This window comes from Hyperolius riggenbachi, chromosome 2 (genome assembly GCF_040937935.1).
Source record: "Hyperolius riggenbachi isolate aHypRig1 chromosome 2, aHypRig1.pri, whole genome shotgun sequence".
Lineage (NCBI taxonomy): Eukaryota > Metazoa > Chordata > Amphibia > Anura > Hyperoliidae > Hyperolius > Hyperolius riggenbachi.
The window spans coordinates 562,797,963-562,820,834 of record NC_090647.1 but is presented as its reverse complement, the minus strand read 5'-3'; the positions used below and the strand labels follow the sequence as shown (position 1 = coordinate 562,820,834).

Here is a 22,872-nt window from a genome sequence, read left to right as displayed (position 1 = left end):
TGACGGCAAGGTAACTGTAATGCTGATTTGAAGTTACCTCATGTGTTTATTTAAAATATTTTTACTCAGTACAGGTTCTCTTTAAAGAGAACCTGTACTGAGTAAAATTATTTAAAATAAACACATGAGGTAACTTCAAATGAACATTACATAGTTACCTTGCCATCAGTTCCTCTCAGAAGCTCACCATTTTCTTCTTACAGTGATCCCTTCCAGTTCTGACAATATTTTGTCAGAACTGAAATATATCAGTTGCTGCCAGTTATATTTCAGTTGCTGTCAGTTACAGCTTAGAGGAGAACTGAGGTGTCCATGTTTCCCTATGGCTCAAGTGGGCAATGTTACAGTTTAAAGGAGTTCTTTCGCGAAAAAAGTAGGCAGTTAAAAAATGTGACAGATGACAGGTTTTGGGCCAGTCCATCTTTTTAAGGGGGATTCTCAGGGCTTTCTTTGTTTTCAACAGCATTTCCTGAACAACAGTTGCAAAATCTAACTGACATAATAGTGTGCAAGTGATTAGGGAGGCCGGCTGGTATCTTGCTATTTTGGCAGTTAAACTGCTGTTCAGGAAATGCTGTTGAAAACAAAGAAAGCCCTGAGAATCCCCCTTAAAAAGATGGACTGGCCCAAAACCTGTCATCTGTCACATTTTTTAACTGCCTACTTTTTTCGCGAAAGAACCCCTTTAACAGTGTACTGACCAGGAAGCTGTTATGGGGTAACAGCCATTTTCAAAATGGAGGACGGAGAATTCTATTGATCACAGTGGACAAACAGGACGCAGGAGAGGAAAAATAGATTAAGGAGTAGACTGCACGGGAGGCATGTATGACTTGTGTATGTTTATTTTGACTTTTCATTTTCAGTATAGGTTTTCTTTAAAGAGAAACTCCAACCAAGAATTGAACTTTATCCCAATCAGTAGCTGATACCCACTTTTACATGAGAAATAGAATGATTTTCACAAACAGACCATCAGGGGGCGCTGTGTGACTAATTTTGTGCTGAAACCCCTCCCACAAGAGGCTCTGAATACCACGGTACTCTGGGCAAACTGCCACAATGTAACAATGTTCACAGACAGGAAATGGCTGTTTAAAGCTGTCTGTAACAGCCAGAGCAGCTAGAAACAGCTACATAACCTGCCCACAGTAACAATGTCACCATGTAATACATGTCAGAATGTGAATCTGGGAGAGGAAAGATTTTACAATGAGCAAACACTGACTAAATCATTTATACATAATTATTGTAAAAATGAAGCACTTTTTTTATTAAATTATTTTCACTGGAGTTCCTCTTTAAGGTAGAAGATGTGAAATGGAGTGAATTTCAACTGAAACCGTAGGCAGCCAAGGGCTGTTGCATCAGAAAGCACTGAAGCTTTGCATTGTGAGGCTGTAGAAAAGCGGATCCAATATCAGGCCACCTGAGACACGGCACAATAGCACCCGCTTCTTTACAGCACATGGGCCCCTAGTCACTCACAATTCTTCTAATCAGAGGCATTTACCCATCACTGGCCTGGCACACCTGTGAATTTTTTAGCCACAATCCCTTCCCATTTATTATGTAGCCCGCAGCTCTGAATAATTCCATAAAGAATGGCTTGCTTGACGCGGTCCTTTGGTGCCCCCTCCAACAGGAGAGACACTAGGCAGCTGCCTGCTGTGCTTGTGCTAAATAATTTCCCATCTCCTCCTGCTTTGGGCCCTCCCCTTCTGATCTTTCCTCCTGTGACCTCATACCCTCAGTGTCTCCTTCCCCTGAACCTTTCCCTGACTACAACCTCTGAATTTCCTTTATAATAATCATTGCCCCCCTCATCTGCGGAGGTGTGATGGGAAGTGGGAGGTAAATATTTAGCCTAATCGTGGCTCAATTGGAAAGGATCAGGAAATCGCTTAAAGTGAAACTAAACTCAGAATGTCCTCTTTGCTGTAAAAGATAACCCATGGCATAATAACCTTTGTGGTTAGAAAAAATCTTCAATACATTTTATGGAAATCCCCCAAAATTCTGAAGTTCTACTTGGTTTCACTTCTGCAGAAGGCACTGAAAGGGTTAAGCCTCAGGCTGATTTCACACTAGCAGCTTGCGTTTTAGTTGCGGTACGATGGGATGATCGCACCACAACGCTGAAAACAGGCTTTGGAAATACCTGGGGTAATGCGCGGTAATAAAGTTTTTGCCAGCAAGTGATTACCCCCCTTTTTTGCCCAACAACAGAGATTTCTGTTGGTGGGCTCTGATAGCTACTTTGTTTGTTTTGTATTTTTGTATTTATTTATTTTAAACAAATTTCTCTATTTTTTTTTAATTCCCTACCCTACCTCCCCCCGCCAGCTAATCACCGTAATCGGCTGTCATAGGCATCAGCTTATGACAGCCGATCGCTTCTGATCCTCTGTAGGGGACAGCTGAGTAACACGGCTGTCTCCAGTACAGCGCTGCCTTAGATTGCATTGTAAATAAATGGTTTCGCGTCTAACAGTCTGATGGGGAGCTCCATCATCGAAGCAGAGATGGGCACGCAATCTCCTGCAAAACCCCGTCCCAGGACTTCACGACAAATGGCGTTGAGTGGTCCTGGGGCTGCCGCCGCATTCATGCCAATCGGCATGGAGCAGTCGGGAAATGGTTAATCCCAGTTACCCAGTGGCCAACTGTGCAAAGTTTGAGAACCCTGCCATTAACAGTGTAATAAGGGCTGCAGTTTATATTTTCCCATGGAAAAAAATTTAGTTGTTGGCTCCGCGCACTTTTTATGACCTTGACATGCAGTCACTCAGTGACCAAGTTTATGAGCTTTGGGGTCCTCTGTATCAATCATTTGTATATTCCCAAAGAAATTAAACAAATCTGGTTGACTTTTTGTAGCTTCACCCCCTTTCCAGAATTCGAACCCCAGTCATCCAATGACCGACTGTAGCAGGTTTGAGGCATTTGCTATTAACCATTTAAAAATGCAGCAATTTAAATATTCCCCTTGAAAATCAACAGGTGAATTTTGATTGGCTATTGTAGGCTCCACCCACTTCCCTGAATATTAATCCCAGTCACCCAGTAACTAACAGTGCAAAGTTTGAAAACCCTGCCATTAACAGTGTAAGAATGGCTGCAGTTTATATTTTCCCATTGAAATTAGTTTTTGGCTCCACCCACTTTTTGTAACCTTGACACACAGTCACTCAATGACCAAGTCTGTGAGCTTTCAGGTTGCTGGCATAAAAAATGTGTGAATGGAAGCAGTTTATCTACCAAAGAAATCTGATTGGCTGTTTGTGGCTCTGCCCCTTTAGTGGATTTAAACCCCAGTCACCCAATGACCATCTGTAGAAAAGTTGAAGCCTCTGCCATTAACAGTGTAAGAATGGCAGCAGTTTAAAAACTCCCCTTGAAAATCAATAGGTGAATTTTGATTGGCTGCTGTAAGCTCCACCCACTTTTCAGAATATTAATCCCAGTCATTCAGTGGCTAAGTGTGGCAAGTTAGAAAAGGCCTGTAAGCGTAGTGCAACGCAGTCTGAAGGGCCTACACATGATAGTGTGGCCTGCATGGGAAGAAAAGGGTTAAGGTTAGAAGGAGGAGGTGGGATTTCGTAAAGGAGGAGCATTAGGGGTGCTAGGGAGAAGAGGCGGGTGGGGGGTGGAGTTATTCAGTCAGGCGATAGGAAGAAAGCTGAGTGGACCTACCTTGCCTGCTGCAGGATGTCGGAGATTGAGGCCTTAGTGGATCGGATCCGTGCGGAGGCTGCATCTAGGGGCCCGGAGTGGATCCAGACTCAGCTGGCGGCCATGTCTGCAGGGCCCAGCGGACAGCAGGAGGAGCGCGGTCGGAGGACTTCCAGACCTCCCGATCGTCTGAGCCCGGAGCCGACCACCCGGTCGCGGAGGAGGAGCGGTAGCCCTGTGCGGGATCCTCAGGCGCCCCCTGCAAAACAGCAGTCTTCCGCAGGTGGGTCAGCCGTGAGGAATCCCAAGGCCAAGAGCGGCTCGGCGAGTGGCAGCAGACGGGGGAAAGCATCGGCCAAGTCGGGGGCGGCAGCTGCTTCCAAGCAGGCTTCGCAGGCCTCTAAGCAGAAGAGGGGAGGAAGTAGTTCCAGCAGTACGGGCACCGCCTCTTCACAGAGTGCGGCGGTGGCCCACACGTCGGCGAGGAGTGACACAGCGGCCAGCAGAAGGGGTGAGGAGGCAGCGGCTACCAGCAGGGGGAATGATCGGCAGGACAGCGGTGCGCATCACGCGGGCAGCCAGGCAGGACATGGGACTGGCCTGCTGGGCGCGGCTACCGGAGGACACAGCAGCATGGGGCCAGGAATCGCGGGAGCTACAGGAGCTGCACCAGGATCCGGACCAGCGGTCGGGCAGGTCCACACCCCTGCGCCACCAGGTGAGGCCACTACTCATAACCCGTTTGCCAGCATGACAAGTGTTGTGGGGATGGGGTCACAGTCAGGGACGATGCAGACTAGTGGGGGGTTGTTGAGTGCTCAGGCAGCGATGCTCCCTGCACTGGAGACATTCATGGCAGGCATGAGGAGCTTGCTGGGTGGGCCTCCAGCGGCGCTGGGTTCACCAGTTGGGGCTTGGGGGGGACAGTCGCAGCTGCAGGCTCCTGCTGTTACCTGGGGGGCGATTCAACCGGAAACACAGCCGCCAGGAGGTAGTAGGGATAGCCCAGTTATGGTTGCGCAGCGGCCAGGGCTGGCAATTTTAACTACAGGAGCAGCAAGTTCAGATGCGCAGCATGTGCAGGCCCCGGCGACATTGCCCTCTGTGGCGTCTGGGAGCGCTGAGGTGTCTGTACAAACTAATGAAGGGGAGGTTGAGAAATCGGCGGAAACAGAAGTGATTAGGTTGGCGGACGCAGCTAAGTCAGAAATGTATGTGTGCCTTAGCGGCCCGCTTGGAGTACATTTAAAAGCCGAAGTTCGTGAAAAAATATGGAAAGGGGAGTTTGTAGAGATTTTTTCTCTTTTACACTTGGCCAAGTTTAATCTAGATAAAGTAAAAACTACAGAATCCAAAAAAGAGGAGGAAGAACGGCGCAGGTATCGCTTGATACCGCGCACTTTCCAGAATTGGCTGCAGGCTTTTGAAATTCTGGCATGTGTGATTGGCGAGAAAAACCCAGAGTGTTGTTCCGCCCTTTTCTGTTATCAGAACGCGATAGGCGAGGCCTATAGGAGGTATGGCGGTGATGCTTGGCTCAAGTATGATGAGGCATTTAGGCAGAGAAAAGCGGTTCGCTCGTCAGTGTGTTGGAACCATAAGGACATAGAGTTGTGGATGAGTCTGATGATCCCATCCACCAGTCCGCAGTCCTTTCGAGGGCACGAGGGTGCAGGTTCCACTGGAAAATCAGGCAGCAAAACGAAAGGTCTGTGTTGGCAATTTAACGATGCCACATGCAGATTTGGTTCCTCGTGTCGTTTTAAACACGAGTGCTCAGGCTGCGGTGGGTCACACCCGGGGTCCAGGTGTTATAAGCAAAAAAAAGGGAGAACGACGGAGGCTGGAAATAATAGGGAAGACGCCGGTGAGAGTTCAAGAGATGGAACCGTTTCTTTGTAAGTATCCGCGTACAGAGGATGCAAAATTTTTACGGCTAGGGTTCACAGACGGTTTTGTTATACCTAGTCGATGCGCATCGCGGGCCGGAGACTCTCATAGGAATTTAAAATCAGCATGTGCGTTGCCTGATGTGGTGTCATCTAAGTTGAATAAGGAGATTGCGGCTGATCGTGTGGCAGGACCATTTGATTGTTGCCCTCTGGAAGGTTTAATCGTTTCACCGTTGGGGTTGGTCCCTAAGAGGGAGCCAGGTGCTTTCCGCCTCATACATCACCTGTCCTTTCCAAAAGGGTTGTCGGTCAACGACGGCTTAGCGGAACAGGACACGTCTGTGGTGTATACGTCGTTTGACGTAGCGCTCAGATGGGTGAGGAGGTTGGGTCAGGGTTCCCTTTTAGCCAAGACGGACATAGAGGCAGCCTTCCGTTTGTTGCCAGTACACCCATCTAGTTTTAGGCTGTTAGGTATTTTTTGGGAAGGTAAGTATTTTGTTGATCTTTGCCTTCCCATGGGTTGTGCAATCTCATGTTCTTTTTTCGAAAAATTCAGCAGTTTTATTGAATGGGTGGTAAAAGAAGTAGCAGGGGTCAGCTCGGTTATTCATTATTTGGACGACTTTTTGTTTATGGGGACGGCGGGCTCGGACGAGTGTGCGTCCTCTTTAGCAGCTATGTACCAGGTTTGTGAGAAGTTTGGGATTCCCCTCGCGCTCGAAAAAACGGAGGGTCCCACAACGTCGTTGAAATTCTTGGGGGTTCAGATTGATACGGTGGCCATGGAGTGCAGTTTGCCATTGGATAAGGTCAGGGACCTTCAGGTCACCATCCAGGCAATAGTGTTAAGACGTAAGACCACTCTGAGGGATCTTCAGTCTCTGCTCGGGAAGTTGAACTTTGCCTGCAGAATCATGCCCATGGGGCGCATCTTTTGCAGGCGGTTATCGAGCGCTACGGCGGGAGCTTCGTCACCTCATCATCGCATTCGGCTGACTGCGGAAATGAGAGAGGATTTAAAGGTATGGGTCACCTTTTTGCAGGAATTCAATGGGAGATCATTTTGGATGGCGGAGGAGGTGAGTAATTTTGACATTGAGTTGTTCACGGACGCTTCAGGGTCTCATGGCTTCGGAATCTTTATGGCAGGTGAGTGGTGCGCGGCCCCTTGGGATTCGTCATGGGTTGAGGCCGGCTTTACGGTAAACATGGTGTTGCTCGAGTTGTTCCCGATTGTTGTAGCGATTCAGTTATGGGGGCAGCGTTTGGCCAACAGACGCATACGTTTTAATTGTGATAATTTGGGGGTGGTATTAGCCGTGAATAGATTTTCGGCTTCTTCACCGCCAGTGATTCGAGTAATGAGGCATTTGGTTCTGTTGTGTCTGCGATTTAATATCTGCATCTTTGCGGTGCATTTGCCTGGGGTCGACAACATCATTGCTGATGCCCTCTCTCGCTTCCAGTGGGACAGGTTCCGGGCGGCAGCTCCTACAGCGGAAGAGAGTGGGGTTCCCTGTCCAGAGATGATGTGGATGATTCCTTTCAGGTGATTTCACAGCTGATTCGGAGGTCTCTATCGGAGTCGTCATGGGCAGCGTACGCGCCTGTGTGGAAAGCGTGGGACGTTTTGACGGCTCAGGTGGGCGACTGCTCGACGGATGAGGATCGGTCGTGCCTGCTCCTATACTTTGTGGGAAGGAATTTTGCGGAGGGCATGTCAGCTGCGGCCATGTCTAAGAAGTTGGCGGCATTGGCCTTCCTGTTTAAGTCTAGAAATCTCAGAGATGTGACAAAGGATTTTAGGGTGGTGCAGGCGATGAAAGGTTTTCGGGCGGGATCCATAAGGAGGGATTCTAGGCGCCCGGTCTCGTTCGAAATCTTACAAAAGGTGGTTCTGGCGCTGCAGGAAGTATGTTATTGTCAGAATGAGGTGGTGCTTTTTAGCACGGCTTTTGTGTTAGCATTCTTCGGTGCATTCCGGGTGGGGGAGTTGGTTAGCAGGTCAAAATTAGAAATGGGGGGCATCCTCGCTGGAGACGTCACGGTTCAGGAAGGAGCGGTGTCAGTTATTCTGCGTAGATCAAAAACAGACCGTTCGGGAAAGGGGACGGTCATTACACTTTTTCAAATTGGGGGTTTACTTTGCCCGAGAGAGAATGTATTGCGTTTTTTGGCAATCAGGCCTGGTACGGCACCAGTTTTTCTGGCGCACACTGATGGTCTGCCGCTTACACGGTTCCAGTTTTCCTCCGTATTTCGCAAATGTCTCGAGAGGGCCGGTTTTCCTTCCAGCGAATTTGCCCCTCATTCCTTTCGCATTGGCGCAGCGACAGAGGCTTCGCGCTGGGGCCTTAGCGAGGAAATAGTAAAACGGATAGGCAGATGGGACTCATTGAGATATAAGTCTTATGTCAGGTTGCATTTGATTTAGTGAATATCATTAGGGGAAGTAGGTGGTTTGTTCTTGTGTTCCCTTTGTTTTCTTTGTTTTGTTGTCTTGCAGGAAGACCGGCTCTTGTGTGGATCTTTGGACACTCCTATGTCACAAGGGGAGCGAGGAGAGCTGCGGTTCGCCCGGAAGGGCGTCAGTTGGGATTTCCGTGGCAGGAGGTCCGGATCCGTTGGCTAGGTTTTCCTGGCATGCTATGGGCACGGGTTTTGCCCGAAGTCCGTAGGTATACTGAGTGGGACAGGGCCCCAGACGTGCTTGTTCTGCACGTTGGGGGCAATGATATTGCATCAAAATCCACCAGGTGTATCATACGGGACATTAAGTTCGATTTTTTAAGACTCAGGAGGGAGTTTCCGGGCCACAGTTGTAGTGTGGTCGGACGTGATAGCTAGGTCTTCGTGGAGACTGGCAAGGTCGGTGCAGAAAGTTAATAAGGCCAGAGTAAAATTGAATAAAGAGGTGGCTAGTTTTGTGATCCGTAATGGGGGTGTAGCGGTTAGGCACGTTGAGCTCGAGAGTGATCTTCATTTACTGCTTAGCAGGGATGGAGTTCACTTGAACGAAATCGGGACAGATTTGTGGGCGTTGGGGATAGAAGAAGGTATTCAGAGGGCGCTGAGAGTGTGGGCCTCTCTGGCGTGAGGATTCACGCCGGTTCGTGTTGGAGGGGTAAGGGCTCCGAAAGTTCTTGGTTTTAGGGGATTTGCCTCAGGTGCAAAATCACCCAGTTATGTTTCTCAGCAAGTGAGAGGGATTCGATGGGCAGAGCAGCTGTCCCCGAGCCGGTGACCGCGGCGGGGGCCGGTTACAGGCTGCTTGCCAGTTATCATGGACTTTTCTACGTGATGGTGAAAAGGTCGGACCCCTTACCTCAGCTCTCTGAATTTGTGTTCAGTTTGTTAAATAAACGGGCTGCTATGGCCTATAAAATCCAATCAGGTGTCTTTGTGTTATTTGGGGGCTACAGTGGGTGGTGAGATCTGGGAAGGCTAGGCCATTGTACTATCAAGAAAAGGCCTGTAAGCGTAGTGCAACGCAGTCTGAAGGGCCTACACATGATAGTGTGGCCTGCATGGGAAGAAAAGGGTTAAGGTTAGAAGGAGGAGGTGGGATTTCGTAAAGGAGGAGCATTAGGGGTGCTAGGGAGAAGAGGCGGGTGGGGGGTGGAGTTATTCAGTCAGGCGATAGGAAGAAAGCTCCCTCCCTCCCTCCCTCTTGGGTAGTGTAGATAAGTTGTGTTTTTTCCTTGCAGGTGTTGTTACTTTTCGTCATTGCAGCAGGAGGGGTAAGGGCTCCGAAAGTTCTTGGTTTTAGGGGATTTGCCTCAGGTGCAAAATCACCCAGTTATGTTTCTCAGCAAGTGAGAGGGATTCGATGGGCAGAGCAGCTGTCCCCGAGCCGGTGACCGCGGCGGGGGCCGGTTACAGGCTGCTTGCCAGTTATCATGGACTTTTCTACGTGATGGTGAAAAGGTCGGACCCCTTACCTCAGCTCTCTGAATTTGTGTTCAGTTTGTTAAATAAACGGGCTGCTATGGCCTATAAAATCCAATCAGGTGTCTTTGTGTTATTTGGGGGCTACAGTGGGTGGTGAGATCTGGGAAGGCTAGGCCATTGTACTATCATGAAAACCCTGCGATTAACAGTGTAAGAATGGCTGCAGTTTACATTTTACTATTTAAAATGAATGGCTGAAATTTGATTGGCTGTTTAATGTTCCACCCACTTTTCCTGGATTTGTAACCTTGGTCACCAAGTGACCAACTGTGCCAAGTGTGGGGACCAGGCGCGTCGCTAGCGCCTGGTCCACGTGCCCCCAATATGCCTCAGGGTGCCACGGATCTCAGTTAGGGGAGTGCCCTACATGGGTGCCCCGAATCTATTGTTAAATGCAGCCGCCGTTCGCTCGATACGGCGGCCGCCATGTTGTGGGTGGTGCTGACTGGCTCAGTTCTCTCCTGCACCGCCCCCTGCCCAATCACAAGCGCTGCTGTTGCTGAACATCACCTGGCAGGGGGCGTGCCGGTGTGGGACAGTGTGGAGGCAGCCACAGGGGGCTGGAGCGAGCGAGCGTGGTAACTCCGCCCCCTGCACGCGCTTCATTTGGGCTCCCGGTCGGCGTCCGTCTGACAGCCTTTGTGGCTTACTGTCCTCCTGTCTGGCATCCGCCGCCCCCTGCCTAAGTGCTCAAATAGAACTGGATGGAGCAACACCTGGCAGGGGGCGTGCGATTACATTTTAAAGGCAGGTGGCCCTGTCACTCACTACCTCACGGGGGGGGGGGGCGCCTGTCACTCACTACCTAACCTGGGGGCGCCTGTCACTCACTACCTAACCTGGGAGTCCCTGTCACTTACTACCTAACCTGGGGATGCCTGTCACTCACTACCTAACGGGGGTCCCTGCTGTCACTCACTACTTAACTGGGGGTCCCTGCTGTCACTATCTAACTGGGGGTCCCTGCTGTCACTCACTACCTAAACAGGGGTCCCTGCTGTCACTCACTATCTAACTGGGGGTCCCTGCTGTCACTCACTACCTAACTGGTGGTCCCTGCTGTCACTCACTAACTGGGGGTCCCTGCTGTCACTATCTAACTGGGGGTCCCTGCTGTCACTCACTATCTAACTGGGGGTCCCTGCTGTCACTCACTACCTAACTGGGGGTCCCTGCTGTCACTCACTATCTAACTGGGGGTCCCTGCTGTCACTCACTACCTAACTGGGGGTCCCTGTCACTCACTACCTAACTTGGGGTCCCTGTTACTCACTACCTAACTGAGGGGTGCCTGTCACTACCTAAACTGGGGCCTCCTGTCACTACATACACTGGGGGGCTCCTGTCACTAAATGAGCTGGGGGGCTTCTGTCCCTACCTGAACTGGGGGACTCCTGGCACTACCTTAACTAGGGGGCACCTGTCGCTACCTAAACTATCCAGGCCAACCAGCCCAGAATCACTGTCAAAAGGGCCACAGCATCACCACCAGTCAGGCCAGCATTCACTTCAACCAGCCAAGCACAGCCCAGCATTACCGCCAGCCAGGTCACAGCATCACTGCCAGCCAACCCAGCCACAACATCGGCCACAGCATCACCTCCAGCCAACCCGGCCACAGCATCACCGCCAGCCAGGCCACAGCATCACTGCCAGGCCTTTCAGCTCACACATCATCCCCAATCCGGCCAAAAACAGTATTGCCAGGCACAGCAGCCAGTACAGGATAATTCAAAAGCCAGGTGAGAGGTGTCTATCATATTAAGGGGGCATTCTGCCTATTTATGTGAAATACTGTCTATTTATGTGCCTCATGACTGCTGAATTTGTCTTGTTGGAGCCTCATGATTGCTGAATTTGTCTTGTTGGGGGCCTCATGATTGCTGAATTTGTCTTGTTGGGGGCCTCACGATTGCTGAATTTGTCCTGTTGGGGGCCTCATGATTTGTTGGGGGCCTGATGATTGCTGAATTTGTCATGTCGGGGGCCTCATGATTGCTGAATTTGTCTTGATAGGGACCTCATGATTGCTGAATTTGTCTTGATGGGGGGCCTCATGATTGCTGAATTTGTCTTGTTGGGGGCCTCATGATTTGTTGGGGGTCTCAAGATTGCTGAATTTGTCTTGTTGGGGGCCTCCTGATTTGTTGGGGGCCTCATGATTGCTGAATATGTCTTGTTGGGGGTCACATGATTGCTAACTGCGAGACTATGGGAAAAGCTGAATCATCATCATATGAGACAATAGCATTAAACCTACTTTTTTAGCTTTTTAAAACAGAAAATAAAACTGGGAGGTTCTAAAAAAATGAATACATTTTTCAGGAGTAGGATGGATGAAATTGTTTATCTTCACAGTTTATTTTCAACTTGGATTTTCCATAATGTTCATGTATGAGTTAAAACGTTTGTACAGTATTTAGTTTAAATTGCTGTTGCCACTTTGCGATAGACAAGTGACTTGTCAAAATTGTATGTGCGTATACATGGTTGATCTATGCCTATACTGATCGTAAATTATCTAAATAAAGGACAGGCGGCTCCATCCAGTATTTCGATGGGCAGGCCCGTTATCTGTAGCTTACACCGCTGCTAAGTTCATGTACATTTGGCCCCACCCATGACCACGCCCACTCACCTCATGGCCACGCCCATTTTTGCCGCGGCGCGCTGAGCATATACCCCCCACCTAGTGCCCACTGGTGCCCCCGATCTCCAAGGACCCTAGGAACGCCCCTGGTGGGGACTCTGGCTTGATTACTGTGAGAATGGCAGCCTTTTACATTTCTTCCATTGACATGAATGGGTGAAATCTGATTTGCTGCTTGTAGCTCCGCCCAGGTGTGCAGGGGGGACGCGAGACCCCCAGAACATATCATCCCAGGTAGTAAGGGATCTGCATACCAAGTTTCGTTCAAATCGGGCAAGGCGTTTTCGCGTGATTGCGGCACATACACACACTCACACACTCACACACACGATTTTATATATATATATATATATATATATATATATATATATATATATATATATATATATATATATATATATATATATATCGATTAATATAAAGTAAGAGAACACACTTCTCTGTCCACGATAAGGCAATGTCTCACAATCTCAGAGCAAGCAAGGTGTTAACCTCTTTCGGTGACTTTTACAGCAGTAGGAACTTCGATTTGCAGTACAACACTGTCTCTATAAGGACTGTTCATGCACAGGGCATTCACGGGTCAGGCTTTTCTCGGGACTGAGCATTGTTACAGCAGTAGTCTAGAACACTTTCACTTTGCAATACAACACTGTCTTTCATGAGCAGAACATTCACCAGAACTGAGCATCATTAAAGAGACACTGAAGCGAGAATAATTCTCGCTTCAGAGCTCATAGTTAGCAGGGGCACGTGTGCCCCTGCTAAAACGCCGCTATCCAGCGGCTAAACGGGGGGCCCTTCACCCCCAAACCCACCCCCGCAAAATCTACGACCAACTTGGTCGAAGATTTTGCTCTTCCTGGAGGCAGGGCTAACGGCTGCAGCCCTGCCTCACAGCGCGTCTATCAGACGCGCATCGCCGCCTCTCCCCCGCCCCTCTCAGCGAAGGAAGACTGAGAGGGGCGGGGGAGAGGCGGAGGTACGCGTCTGATAGACGCGCTGTGAGGCAGGGCTGCGGCGGTTAGCCCTGCCTCAATGCGGAAGAGATTCCGCTCTGCACGGATGGGATTTGGGGGTGAAGGGACCCCTGTTTAGCCACGGGATAGCGGCGGTTTAGCAGGGGCACACATGCCCCTGCTATCTATGAGGCCTGAAGCGAGATTTATTCTCGCTTCAGACTCTCTTTAAACAGTAGGATACTTTCTCTTGGCAATAAGGACTCTCTCAGGAGCTACACAGCACAGATAGGGCTTGATTCACTAAAGTGTGATAGCTGCTATCACAGCAGTTATCACGCGAGCTGCGTTAGTTTGTGTGATAAGCGAAGGTTTATGCAGCAGTGTTAGTCTATGGGACGCAGAAGAAGCTTTGTTTCACTGCGTTTGTACAGTATGCGTTCCGCAGACGCTGGTAGTGTTGTATAATATGCAAGCTGGCTGCCAAAACGCACATAATGAAAATCTATATGCATTGCGTTTTTCATGCGTTTTTTAATGTGTTTTAATTAAAAAGTAAAGATCTGTGATGTGTTTCCGCTTCCTGCTGTCTTCCTAGTGATCTGCATATATATAAAAAAAAAAAAAGCATACAACGCACATATGCGTTTCCCATTAGCGAGCCACAAACACAATAAAACGCACCTGCATAAAAAAAAACCGCAAAACGCACCAAAAACGGGGTAAAAACGCAATACCACATTGAAAGTGCACGATACTAAAAATGCTACTTTTTCACGCTAGGTCATATGTCAACCCAGCCATATGCATTTAAGAACCACTAGTATACTATGCACTGTCATTATTATGGGGGTTACACTACCATATTATTATTATGTATTTATATAGCACTGCCATCTTCTGTAGCACTGTACAGAGTACATAGTCATGTCACTGACTGTCCTCAGAGGAGCTCACACTCTAATCCTACCATAGCTATAGTCTAATGTCCTACCATATTATTATTATGTATTTATATAGCACTGACATCTCCTGCAGCACTTTACAGAGTACATATTCATGTCACTCAGAGGAGCTCACCATCTAATCCTACCATAGTCCTAGTGTAATGTCCTACCATATTATTATCATGCATTTATATAGCAGTGACACCTTCTGCAGCACATTACAGAGTACATAGTCATGTCACTGACTGTCCTCAGAGGAGCTCACAATCTAATCCTACCATAGTCATAGTGTAATGTCCTACCATATTATTATTATGTATTTATATAGCACTGACATCTTCTGCAGCACATTACAAAGTACATAGTCATGTCACTGACTGTCCTCAGAGGAGCTCACAATGTAATCCTACCATAGTCATAGTCTAATGTCCTACCATATTATTATTATGTATTTATATAGCACTGACATCTTCTGCAGCACATTACAGTATATAGTCATGTCACTGACTGTCCTCAGAGGAGCTCACAATTTAATCCTACCATAGTCATAGTCTAATGTCCTACCATATTATTATTTATTTATATAGCACTGACAACTCCTGCAGCACTTTACAGAGTACATATTCATGTCACTCAGAGGAGCTCACACTCTAATCTTACCATAGTCATAGTGTAATGTCTCTACCATATTATTATTATGTATTTATATAGCACTGACATCTTCTGTAGCACATTACAGAGTACATAATTATACAGACACAGGTAAAACATACAAACCATGCAGATAGTGTCCTGACCTAGATGGAGCCAATGTGAGAACACTATCCACTGCATCACAGTATAAGCACCGTGTATAACCTCTGCTGCTTTTTATCAAAGTCCCTTATTATCTTCCGTTTGGCTACTCCGACTTTGCTTAATCTCTTGATCACAGCTTGCCCCAGTCTGCTCTTCTTCACATGTTGGGAGATGTGCTGTAGGGAGATAAGTATGTGTGTGTGGCTGGGAGCAGAAGGTGCTGGTGAGAGACATGTTGAGGCGGTGAGCACACCCTTTATGAGGTTCAATAGAGAGCAGGTGGTGTGGACGTGTCAGTTTGTGTGGTATGTGTACACACCCCTGTTTGTGTGTGCTACATCAACGATGAAAAAAACGGTCTAACAACAAGTCATTCTCAGCAAGACTGCGGGCTCAGTCACAGGGGTTACTTACACAAGAGCAGCAATCAGCAATGATTGTACAAACATTTTAAAAAAGCGTAAAAAAACAAAATGAGTTGTACAGAATTTAACGGAAAACTCATCCAAGAAATTCTGTAGAAAAATGTCAGGTCCAGGAAGTCACCCCTGGAGGATGGGGGAGGGAAGCAGATGGGTGTCAGAAGAGAGTTAGTGTCTGCTGGTTGGGTGGGATGGGGGTGACTGAGGGTAGGAGGAGACTTAAAGATAGTGGATAGTGTACTGGTTAAAGGGCACCTAAACCGAGAAGGATATGGATTTTTCCTTTTAAACTAATACTAGTTGCCTGACTCTCCTGCTGATCCTGTGTCCTGTGTCTACAGCCCCTGAACAAGCATGCAGCAGATCAGGTGCTCTGACTGAAGTCAGACTGGATTAGCTGCATGCTTGTTTCAGAGGTGTGATTCAGCCACTACTGCAGCCAAAGAGATCAGCAGGACTGCCAGGCAACTGATATTGTTTAAAAGGAAACATCTAAATTCCTTTCAGTTTAGGTTCACTTGAAGGGCTCTGCCTCTGACACAGGAGACCTGGGTTCGAACCTCAGCTCCTCCTGTTCAGTAAGCCGCCACCTATTCAGTAGGAGACCTTGGGCAAGACTCTCTAACACTGCTACTGCCTATAGAGCGCCTCCTAGTGGCTGCAGCTCTCAGGAGAAAAGCGCTATATAAATGTTCTGTGTTTGTTGTTTAAAGGGAACCTTAACGGTTTGTCCTGCGCCGGGACAAACCGATCCTCCGGTTCACTGCAGTGCTGCGCATGCACAATGGACCGGAGGATCGGCTTGTCCCGGTGTGACACAGTGCATCTGCAGGGGGCCGGTAGTAGCCCCAGCAGGGGCGTAAGTAGAAATCACTGGGCCCCCTGCAAAACTTTGGATGGGGGCCATTGCCTCCCTCCCCCCCAGTTTCTGCAAGTAAACTGAGAATCAATGTTATTCAATTGGCTAGTGCAGTGGTTCCCAACCTTTTCCGGCCCGGGGAACACTTTCTGACCAAATTTTTCTCCGGGGAACGGCAGGGGTGGGGGGGTGTTTGCGCGACCTAGTGGACAGTGCCGTGCGCAGCAGGCTATGGGGGGGGGGGGGGGGGCGGCTGGGGTGTGGCTGCATAGCTAGCATAGTTGCCCCAGTGTAGGAGGGAGTTTAGTTGCCTCAGTATAGCTAGTATAGTGCCCCAGTATAGTGCCCCAGTATAGCCAGAATAGTGCCCCAGTATAGCTAGTATAGTGCCCCAGTATAGCTAGTATAGTGCCCCAGTATAGCTAGTATAGTGCCCCCAGTATAGCCAGTATAGTGCCCCAGTATAGCCAGTATAGTGCCCCAGTATAGCCAGAATAGTGCCCCAGTATAGCCAGTATAGTACCCCCAGTATAGTCAGTATAGTGCCCCAGTATAGCCAGAATAGTGCCCCAGTATAGCCAGAATAGTGCCCCAGTATAGCCAGAATGGTGCCCCAGTATAGTGCCCCAGTATAGCCAGAATAGTGCCCCAGTATAGCTAGTATAGTGCCCCAGTATAGCCAGTATAGTGCCCCAGTATAGCTAGTATAGTGCCCCAGTATAGCCAGTATAGTGCCCCAGTATAGCTAGTATAGTGCCCCAGTATAGCTAGTATAGTGCCCCCAGTATAGTCAGTATAGTGCCCGAGTATAGCCAGTATAGTGCCCCAGTATAGCCAGAATAGTGCCCCAGTATAGCTAGTATAGTGCCCCAGTATAGCCAGTATAGTGCCCCCAGTATAGCCAGTATAGTGCCCCAGTATAGCTAGTATAGTGCCCCAGTATAGCCAGAATAGTGCCCCAGTATAGCCAGAATAGTGCCCCAGTATAGCTAGTATAGTGCCCCAGTATAGCCAGAATAGTGCCCCCAGTATAGCCAGAATAGTGCCCCCAGTATAGCCAGTATAGTGCCCCAGTATAGCCAGTATAGTGCCCCAGTATAGCCAGTATAGTGCCCCAGTATAGCCAGAATAGTGTCCCCAGTATAGCCAGTATAGTGCCCCAGTATAGCCAGAATAGTGCCCCAGTATAGCCAGTATAGTGCCCCAGTATAGCCAGAATAGTGCCCCAGTATAGCCAGAATAGTGTCCCTAGTATAGCCCCCCAGTATAGCCAGTATAGTGCCCCAGTATAGCCAGTATAGTGCCCCAGTATAGCTAGCATAGTGCCCCAGTATAGCCAGAATAGTGCCCCAGTATAGCTAGTATAGTGCCCCAGTATAGCCAGAATAGTGCCCCCAGTATAGCCAGTATAGTGCCCCCAGTATAGCCAGTATAGTGCCCCAGTATAGCCAGTATAGTGCCCCAGTATAGCCAGTATAGTGCCCCAGTATAGCCAGTATAGTGCCCCAGTATAGCCAGAATAGTGCCCCAGTATAGCCAGAATAGTGCCCCCAGTATAGCCAGTATAGTGCCCCAGTATAGCCAGAATAGTGCCCCAGTATAGCCAGTATAGTGCCCCAGTATAGCCAGTATAGTGCCCCCAGTATAGTCAGTATAGTGCCCCCAGTATAGTGCCCCAGTATAGCCAGAATAGTGCCCCCAGTATAGCCAGTATAGTGCCCCAGTATAGCCAGAATAGTGCCCCAGTATAGCCAGTATAGTGCCCCAGTATAGCCAGTATAGTGCCCCCAGTATAGTCAGTATAGTGCCCCCAGTATAGTCAGTATAGTGCCCCAGTATAGCCAGAATAGTGCCCCAGTATAGCTAGTATAGTGCCCCAGTATAGCTAGTATAGTGCCCCAGTATGGGTAGGTGGTGCCCCCCGCCCGTCCCTGCCGCTGTTATTACCTTAACAGCTGCCGCTCTCCCCTCTCTAGCGCATGTGTTTAAGGCAAGCAGCGTATCTCCCTGCTGCTGTGTGTGATGCGACAGGAAGCAGGGCAGCGGCTTCCTGTAGCGGCGATATGTATCGCCGTTACTATGGTAACCGAGCCCTGATTCCTGCGCATCACAGAGCAGCCGGGAGATACGCTGCTTGCCTTAAATAAACACATGCGCTGGAGAGGGGAGAGCGGCCGCTGCTAAGGTAATAGCAGCGGCGGCCGCGGGGACGTGCGGGAGGGGGGGGGAAGAGGATGGCACACCAGGCAACATGCCGCGGCACACTGGTTGAAAAACGCTGGGCTAGTGCACACTAGTGTGTGTTTTCCCCATGCAGATAAAAACTGACAGCAGTGAAGCACTGCACACATTTCTCTGTTAATTACATTAGTTTCTGTGATAAAATGTGCATGTTGTCACACTTACAGACACAAATGGTGTGCGGAAAACGCATACAGAAAACCAACTGATGAGTGTGCTCCCAGCCTCAGCTTATTACACTCACTTTGTCCATCTCTGATGGAGCAGAACTGGCTCTGCAGATGCAGAATTCTCCAGCATCATTACAGTACAGACCACTTGGGGAGGGGTAAAAAGGTGGGGGTTGGGGGCTGTACACAAGAGCCTGCTGCACACTGAACTGTAGGGACTGTCTACAAATATTTATCTACAAAACTTTGTATGATTCCTTATCAGTGGCTGAGCAGATGCAGTCATTAGAACAATTGTGCAGAGAGCAAAAAGTTTTTTCTCCCTGCCCTTACTTGTCAGTCTCTCAGGACAGACTAAAGAAACTTCAACCCAAAGGGTCTATTGTTACGCCCCTGAGCCCCAGGTAAGTTAAATGCTTTTTTTTTTTAACATCAGTTAAGGTCCCTTTTAAAGGGGTGAGGCCTTGTATACATGATCAGTTATGGTCACTCTTTATGACCGTCAATCCATAGTTAGGGTGACATTTCACTGAACAAGTGCTGGACAGACTTTCATGTACTGCCCAATGGAGAGGATGGGACAAATAAAGGTGAACCGCATCCTGCAGTGTAGTAACAAAAGATGAGTATGAGAGGGGGAATGGGGGAAGCAGGGGGACCAAGAGCTTATTATAGTGTAATATGTACGTTTTGTTAAAGGACACCTGAAGCGAAAATAAACGAATGAAATAAAAAATTGTATCTATCTTCCTTCACCTAAAATACTTTTTAAGATATTCCACAGTTGTATTTTATGTTTAAATCTACTTTTTAAGTTGTAATTTTTTTATTGTTTTTGCTCAATGACACATTCATTGAAGTATGCAAGAGCTACAAATCTATGAACTATTGATCCTTTTTATCTCTTTCCTGCTCTTAGAAGCCATTTTCTGCTCAAAAAGTGTTTTATAGTTTGAATTTCTTATGAGTGAGGGTCACACTGTAGTCACTTCCTGTCTGAGTCAGGACTGAGTAAGCCACTTACATACATGATATTTAACTCTTTCAGGCAGAGAAAGAAAAAAAGGAACACAGCATAGTTATTAGTGTGCTAGGCACTGTACATACCCATGTCTATCTCATCATGTCACATGTCACTTCGGGTATCCTTTAACCTCCTCAGCGGTATGGACGAATATATCCGTCCATCACCGCCGGAGGTCGCCGCTCAGGCCCTGCTGGGCCGATTTTTGCAAAATAAAAAGCAGCACACGCAGCCGGCACTTTGCCAGCCGCGTGTGCTGCCTGATCGCCGCCGCTCTGCGGCGATCCGCCGCGAGCAGCGGCGAAAGAGGGTCCCCCCCAGCCGCCCGAGCCCTGCGCAGCCGGAACAAAAGTTCCGGCCAGCGCTAAGGGCTGGATCGGAGGCGGCTGACGTCACGACGTCGGCTGACGTCCATGACGTCACTCCGCTCGTCGCTATGGCGACGATGTAAGCAAAACAAGGAAGGCTGCTCATTGCGGCCTTCCTTGTTTATTCTGGTCGCCGGAGGCGATCAGAATGACGCTTCCGGAGCGCCCTCTAGTGGGCTTTCATGCAGCCAACTTTCAGTTGGCTGCATGAAACAGTTTTTTTTTCATTTAAAAAAAAACCCTCCCGCAGCCGCCCTGGCGATCTTAATAGAACGCCAGGGAGGTTAAAGAGACACTGAAGCGAGACTAAATCTCGCTTCTTGTCTCATAGTTAGCAGGGGCATGTGTGCCCCTGCTAAAACGCTGCTATCCCGCGGCTAAACGAGGGTCCCTGACCCCCCAACTTGGTCGTAGATTTTGCTGCTGCTGGAGGCAGGGCTAACGGCTGCAGCAAACAATGAGATTATGGTTTGCCGTTACAATGTAATGTGTTTACATATGCTAATTATGATATGTTTGAATTTTGGAGGTGGAGTCAAGTACTGGTCTGAGTGCTTATTAGGTTGCACTGTCAGTTTGCACATTGTTACCATTCTGTATTGCTTTACCTTGACAAAGGGGACCCCACGGGGCCCCGAAACGAGTCGTTGGTTTATGGAGTGGACATGTGTCACAATTGGTTGAATAAACCTTGATCTTGGATCGATTGAGTGTGCGGACCTTCACGATTTTTTCCTTGCAGTTTACAATGGTCCAGCACCTCCATGGTGGTGTGCGATCCTCATTTTGATTTTTTTTAGAGCACAGAGCGGTGGTCCTTAAAGGGACACTTAAGTCAAACAGAAAAAAAATGAGTTTTACTCACCTAGGGCTTCCAATAGCCCCCTGCAGCTGTCCGGTGCCCTCGCCATCTCCCTCCGATCCCAGGGCCGGATTTGTGGGCAGGCCACGTAGGCTGGGGACTAGGGCGGAGCCTAAGGAGGGGCGGGTTAACAAACTGTCCTAACACCTACCCATGAAATCCCCCACAATAATAGCGTGTTTGTCTGCAGCCACCCCTAGCTTTGCACTGCACACAGTAGCATGTCTGTGTGTGCAGCAACGGTGGCTACAGAGAAGGACAGAGCGGGCATCTTTGCGAAGATGACAGGAGCAGTGTCTGCCTCGTTGTAGCCCTCCCTGCTGTCACTCAATAGTTCCTCCTAAGCCTGGCCAATAGCGTCAGTACAATCCTTTGTATCCCCGCCCTCCTCCTTGCTCCTGCCGATCGGAAATTCAGGAGGGGCGGGGATACAGGAGATAGTTCAAGGCAAGCATGTTTTAGCCTCCCAAGCTGGTAGGAACAGAAGTGAAAGCACTGCAGTATGGTCAGCCTTTATAGATGCACGTTCTCCTCCCGTCCAGAGCCGGGACAAGGTCCTCCAGCACCCAAGGCTGAGACACCAAAGTGCGCCCCTCCATCCCTCCTACCTCAACTGTCACACACTGATTGCTATTAGACTAAGAGGGCCACAGGGCCCACAACCTCCCCAACACCTTAATCTCCAGTTATCTGGCTTGCAGTCACTGCTATGTATCCCCTTTTCTTATTTCTCTCTGCTTCATACACAATTAGGAATGACAGCTGAATGAATTGTGCGCCCCCTCCTACACTGCGCCCTGAGGCTGGAGCCTCTCCAGCCTATGCCTCGGCCCGACCCTGGGGTGCGGATCCGCTAGGGTAATGTATTTCAATGGGCTGGTGCACACCAGAGCGGGAGGCGTTTTGCAGAAACGCATACTCCCGGGCTGCTGCAGATTTTGGATTGCGGAGGCGTTTCTGCCTCAATGTAAAGTATAGGAAAACCGCAAACCGCTCTGAAAAACGGCAGATCAGAGCGGTTTGCCAGGCGGTTTTGTTACAGAAGCTGTTCAGTAACAGCTTTACTGTAACAATATATGAAATATGCTACACTGAAATCCGCAGCAGCAATCCGCAAAACGCCTCATAAAAATAAAAAAAAGCGTTTAAAAATCTGCTAGCATTTTGCGGATCTGCTAGCGGATGTTGGTGTGCACCGGGCCTATCAGAGAACAGGGGGGAGAAAAGGAAAAAAAAAAATATTTTCCATCGGCTGCACGTGGCGCTCTTATGTTACTGCGCAGTTGCTGTGGGAAAAAAATCCATGGCCGGACAACTTTCCTTCAAGGTTGCACTTTGTCTGTCTCCTGCACGAGGAGCAGTAGCACACCCTCCTCCAGAGCTGCCAGCGGACTGGCAGGCAGTGCCATGGCTGCTGCTGCTTATATATAGCCTCAGCCCAGGGCATTGTGACATCATTTTGCTGGTCAGGTGCGCCCGCATGCACAGGTATGACATCATTTTCTGGTCAGGTGCGCCCGCGTGCACAGGTCAGGTGCGCCCGCATGCACAGATCGAGGGCATTGTGACATCATCATCATCAGTTGACTTCCTGTGACCCCTACAGCGCATGCCTGGCAGGCTTGCTGTAGCTGTTTTCAAACAGCCAGAGCAAGCCTGCCAGGCTAGAGACTTGACTTACTCTACCCTCTACACTCTCTCCTAGCGTGGTGCCGGAATGCAGGGTGCCGTAAGCCTACTTTAATTTTGTTTGCGGCGTGGAGGCACGGCAGCGGAGGGGTTCCGGAGGTGGGCGGGGCCATGCAAATGTCATCAGGCGGCAGCTGAGCCTGGCACTGTGCAGCACAAGTGCCCCCATCCCGGTGGCCCGGCAGGCCCGCAGAGGCAGCGGGGAAGGTCCCCTCGCAGAGGTAGCGGGGAAGGCCCCCCCCGGCAGCCGGTGGCCCCGGGGTTTTAGTTATCTGGCGGCTGTGTGGGCAGCTGCTGCATTTAGAAGGTATTTTGCCTGAAATCCACTGGAGGGTGCTTTTGCTTTGGACAATAAATGGGTT

At 49.1% G+C, this 22,872-nt stretch overlaps 1 protein-coding gene across 1 annotated transcript in view; it reads right to left on the bottom strand.

Annotated features, from left to right (window-relative positions):
• Window positions 1-14,961, bottom strand: part of LOC137547388 (myelin-oligodendrocyte glycoprotein-like) — a 152,321-nt gene extending 137,360 nt beyond the window's left edge. Inside the window, exon 1 of the mRNA XM_068270939.1 lies at window positions 14,875-14,961. Within this exon, the coding sequence (XP_068127040.1) occupies window positions 14,875-14,911 (37 nt within the window). The 5' untranslated portion in view covers window positions 14,912-14,961. The remainder of the gene's footprint in view (window positions 1-14,874) is intronic.
• Window positions 14,962-22,872: the final 7,911 nt, after the last annotated feature.